The sequence below is a fragment of the Emiliania huxleyi genome (genome assembly GCF_000372725.1).
Source record: "Emiliania huxleyi CCMP1516 unplaced genomic scaffold EMIHUscaffold_243, whole genome shotgun sequence".
NCBI classification, from domain to species: Eukaryota; Haptophyta; order Isochrysidales; family Noelaerhabdaceae; genus Emiliania; species Emiliania huxleyi.
In genome coordinates this window covers 117,978-122,383 of record NW_005200226.1, presented here as the reverse complement: position 1 = coordinate 122,383, position 4,406 = coordinate 117,978, and the positions used below count along the sequence as shown (strand labels likewise).

At 65.3% G+C, this 4,406-nt stretch overlaps 1 protein-coding gene across 1 annotated transcript; it reads left to right on the top strand.

Moving 5' to 3' along the window:
• Positions 1 to 2,337: 2,337 nt before the first annotated feature.
• On the top strand, positions 2,338 to 3,923 carry EMIHUDRAFT_457401 (hypothetical protein; the record flags this gene model as incomplete). The annotated part of the gene is made up of 5 exons (XM_005778553.1): positions 2,338 to 2,660; positions 3,170 to 3,254; positions 3,502 to 3,545; positions 3,698 to 3,769; positions 3,839 to 3,923. Coding segments are annotated over exons 1-5 (603 nt in total), but the record flags the coding sequence as incomplete, so codon positions are not given.
• Between the last annotated feature and the right edge of the window lie 483 nt (positions 3,924 to 4,406).

The window sequence follows — 4,406 nt, the reverse complement described above, 5'->3', positions numbered from 1 at the left end:
GTCGCGTGAATCGTGTAAGAAAAGAAAGAATTCTTAAGATACAAGCCTCTCTCACAGCACACTGGCACGACAAGGGCGCGGACTGGCGCGGACTGGAAAGAAAGAAAGAAAACGGACAACCCAAGGGAGGGATGGGAGGACGGCACGCCGCCACCACACAGGGATTTTAAGGAGAGGTGTGTGATGCGCTAGCCGTCGCCCACCCTTGGGCGTCCGCCTCTTCCTATCTCTCTTCGCAGTCCTTCTCCGATTCTCGTCCCGTGGGGCCGTGCGAGCCAAAGTTCTCGTACTCTTAAGGCTGGATCCGGCCATTCCAAGGGTATACCTTTGAGAATCCCCAGCGTCCCACCCTCCTAGTCACACTCTCAATTTCTCGACTGGCCAACACGAAGTGCTGCGATCGAGGGTGGCCCATTTCTTTTTCCTTTCTTTTTTTGGGCCCTGTGGGCACCCTAGCAGAGCAGGTCGTGAATGAGCTTGCCTGTGGCGGGGGTGGGCGGGTGCACGGAGCTAAGTGCCTCGCCACCCTCGCAGGAGTCGCTTAGGCGGCTCCCGTGGTGTACCTGTGTTAGTGCCAGTGCGCGCCAGTCCCGTGCCCAGTGTTGTCCGAGAGAGAGAATTCTTGATACGAAACCACGACGACACACACCAGTCGACTCGCATCGGTTGCCTCCATGAACGGCGGAGCTATTCTCGCGCCCACACCACACCTGGCTCCAACGTGGACACGCCCATAGCTGGGGACACTACTAGGTCACGCATGGCATCACAGAAGTTTTATCTCTGGGCCCCGAAAGGCATCTCTAGCAGTGTCGTTACACATGCCCCCTCCCCTCCTGGGCGCATGCGCCTCACGTCTCGCCAGAGCATAAGCCCTTGGCGTGTGGCGAGACGAGTTTTTCGCAATCGCAGCGAGCAGCAAGCCGCCCGCCGCAAACAGCCGGAGGCCTCGCCGCGGCACTGGCTGCGCCGCGGTCCCGCACCCGTCGACGCAGCTCCCCCCGCGGAAGACCGCGCGTAGCGACGTCTTGACGATCGAGATGAGCGTGCCTGAAGCTCGCCCACCTACTGCCCCTGAGAGTTGGTTATTGAGTGGGATCAGCTCCCCCCCTTGGGATCGAAGCCGCCACAACCTCACACCCAACATCCCAGGCGGGATCAGAAGGGGACTCCACACCGGACACCGCCCGGGCACAGCCCCCCTACCCGTCGGATCGCACAGAGGGCCCCCTCGGAGCAGCCCACACAATCACGCATCGGCAGATTGAGTGCCTGATTCAGGCAGACAGCACAGACAAGAGGAGAGAGAGGAGAGAGAGAGAGAGAGAGAGGAGAGAGGAGAGGGTGAGGGTGTGAACACACGTGAGGAGTGGGGGAGGGTGTCTGTGGTGGGTTGTAGTCATACTACGTGGTTAGAACCACGCGCCCCTCAGGAGCTTAAGGTAGAGCTGAGCGTCCAAGACGCCTCGGTGCCTCCCACCGGCGTGAGACCATCCGGATCTACCGGACGCGCCCTCCGGGCGGGTCCGTCCCCGCGATGGCCCACGGTCCTCCGTCGCCTGGTTGAACCCCCTGCCTCCCGGTTGACCCCCCAGATGTCGTAGTCCATCATGAAATAAACTCAAACTCCACCAGCCACCAACCTCCACCTCCACCGTCGCGCCGCCATCGCTGCCGCCCGCGACGCCGCCCGCCGCGTCAGATAGCCGCGACGCGCGCACCGAGTCGAGTCGGAGAGCCGAGCCGCACCAGCAGCAGCATCTGCACCAGCAGCAGCAGCAGCATCACCACCACCACCACCAGGGAGAGAAGCGCACCTGCCCGACGCCGCCCGCCGCGTCAGACGCTCGCGACGCGCGCGTCGAGCCCTGTCGCAGAGCCGCGCCGCGCCAGCAGCAGCATCTGCACCAGCAGCAGCAGCACCACCACCAGCAGCAGCAACAGAGACAGGCAGTGCAGGCGTAGAAGCGCTCGCAGAGCGGCGCGCAGCGCCGCGCACGCCACGCTGCGGACCGTCGCACGAGCGCAGCGTACGTCGGCGGCGAGCCGCGTCGCCAGCCGTCTCGCGAGAGCGCGGCGCCGCCGCGTGCGCGCATCAGCCGCCGCGGCAGAGGCGAGCCGCGGCGACGTCCGCACTAACGGATAACTGCCATTGGCGGTTTCTCTCTCTCTCTCTCTCTCTCTCTCTCTCTCTCTGTTGTCCGAGAGCTTGTAAAATTCGTGTTGCACTGGCCGCTGCAGGAGCGATCGGTGAGGCCGCTCGTATTCCCATAGTAGCCAGCGAAGCAAGGGTAGCACTCGCTCGGGGGGTTAGTCGTCTTCTTCAAAGGCTGACCCTCAGCATGATAAACAGATTCCTCGCGCTCTGTGTGCTGGCAGCAGCCCCTGCCGCCGCGTACGTGCCCCATGCACGTCCAGCCGTCGCGTCGCAGCCGCCGTGCGCCCTCACTGCGTGGCCCGCTTGCGCGGGCGCGCCGACGCGCGCCGCGGCGCCGACGCGCGCCGCAGCGTCGATGAACCTTGGTGATCGCTTCGTCCGGCTTGTCAAGTCGAACGTGAACCAGGCGCTGGGCGCGATGGAGGACCCGGAGAAGGTGCTCGAGCAGGCCGTCGCCGACATGCAGCGCGACCTCACCAAGGTCCGCCAGGCCTACGCTGAGGTGTCGGCCTCGTCCAAGCGCGCCGAGGAGCAGTCCAAGCTCGCACAGGCGGCCGCTCGCCGGCCCTCGCCGGCCAGCGCGGCCGTCGCAACGCCCACCCGCGCCGCCCTCGCCAACGAACCTCGCCGCCTCCCTCGCCGCCCTCTCCTCCCCCACCACTGCCGCCCTCGCCGCCCCAAACCACCGCGGCCACTCACTGCCACTCCTTCTCATCGGCGCTGGCGCCCTGCCAGCGACCACTGCCCTGGTCGCGCCCTCACCCGCCGCCGCCCTCTCGGCCGGCGGCGCAGGGCGAGGCGGACAAGTGGTACCAGCGCGCACAGCTTGCGCTTGAGAAAGGCGAGGAGGAGCTGGCCAGAGAGGCGCTCGGCCAGACACTTCCGAGACGCTTCAGAGACGCTTCGGAGACGCCTCCGAGACACTTCGGAGACGCCTCCGAGACGCTTCGGAGCAGAGACACTTCCGAGACGCTTGCGAGACACTTCCGAGACACTTCGTTCGCCCGGCAGGCGCTCGGCCGCCGGTCGCAGCAGCTGGAGCTCGTCGACAACTTGCGAGGGCAGGCGGGGGGCGACGCGTGCTGTGTAGCCAACGGTACGAGTGCGACGCGTTCACTCTGAAGGAGCGATCGCAGGTCGAGGGCAACGCCGGCTCGCTGACGTCGCTGTACGACTCCATGAAGGAGAGCGACACTTCCGAGACACTTCCGAGACACTTCCGAGACACTTCCGAGACACCTCCATGAAGGAGACACTTCCTAGACACTCCATGAAGGAGAGCGGCCCTAGGAAATGTCTAGGAGCGGGAGGCGAACCCTTGTCACCCACCCGGCGCTCGAGAGGGCACGGACTCCGCTGCCTTCCGCTGCCTTCCGCTGGGTTCACTGTCCCTCGTAGCCCCTCGTACTCACACAAAAACACAACCACGGACCCAAGACGCACAAGCTCAGACAGCCCCTCGTACTCACGCGGCCCGCTCCGGAGGCCTCTGCACAACACCGCCCTCCCGCCCCGAGGCTGGCGTGCTCACCCCTGTAGGAGCTCGAGGCGAAGATGGCCGAGGCCAAAGCCAAGAAGGACCAGATCATCGCGCGCGCCCGCACGGCCAAGGCCGCGGCACGACCTTCGGCGTGGAGTCCCCTCGCAGACCCGGTGCCAAAGTCGAAGGAAGGAGTGTAGGCCGCGACAAAGGTGAACGACATGCTCTCCGGCATCGGCGACGGCTCCTCGATGGCTGCGTTCGACAAGATGGCGGAGAAGGTGGGAAGAGCTCGCCGATCTCCCCCTGTCCCACACCCTCGATCTCCCTCGATCTCCCCCCCTCCCCCGATCGTGGAGAGTGCTCGAGCCGATCTCCCCGACTCCCCCCTCGATCTCCCCTCGATCTTCTCTCGAGATCTCCCCTCGATCTCCCTCGATCTCCCCTCGGATCTCCCTTCGATCTCCCCTCGGATCTCCCCTCGATCTTCCCTCGATCTCCCCTCGATCTCCCCTCGATCTCCCACCGCTATGATGGAGCAGCTCAGCGTGATCCCCTCCGTCTCGTTGTTGCTCGAGTGCTCCCCGAGCATCGGCGGGAGTGCCATCACAAAGGTCTGCCCGCGCTTGCGAAAGATGCCCGGCCCGATGCCCATCTCGTGCCCATCGTGCAGGCGGAGGAAGGTCGCCGTGTGGTGGTGCGTGCGCGCTGCAAAGCTCACGCGCACCGTCCTGCTGCCGGCCGTGAAGACCGGGTTCCAGCGGGTCC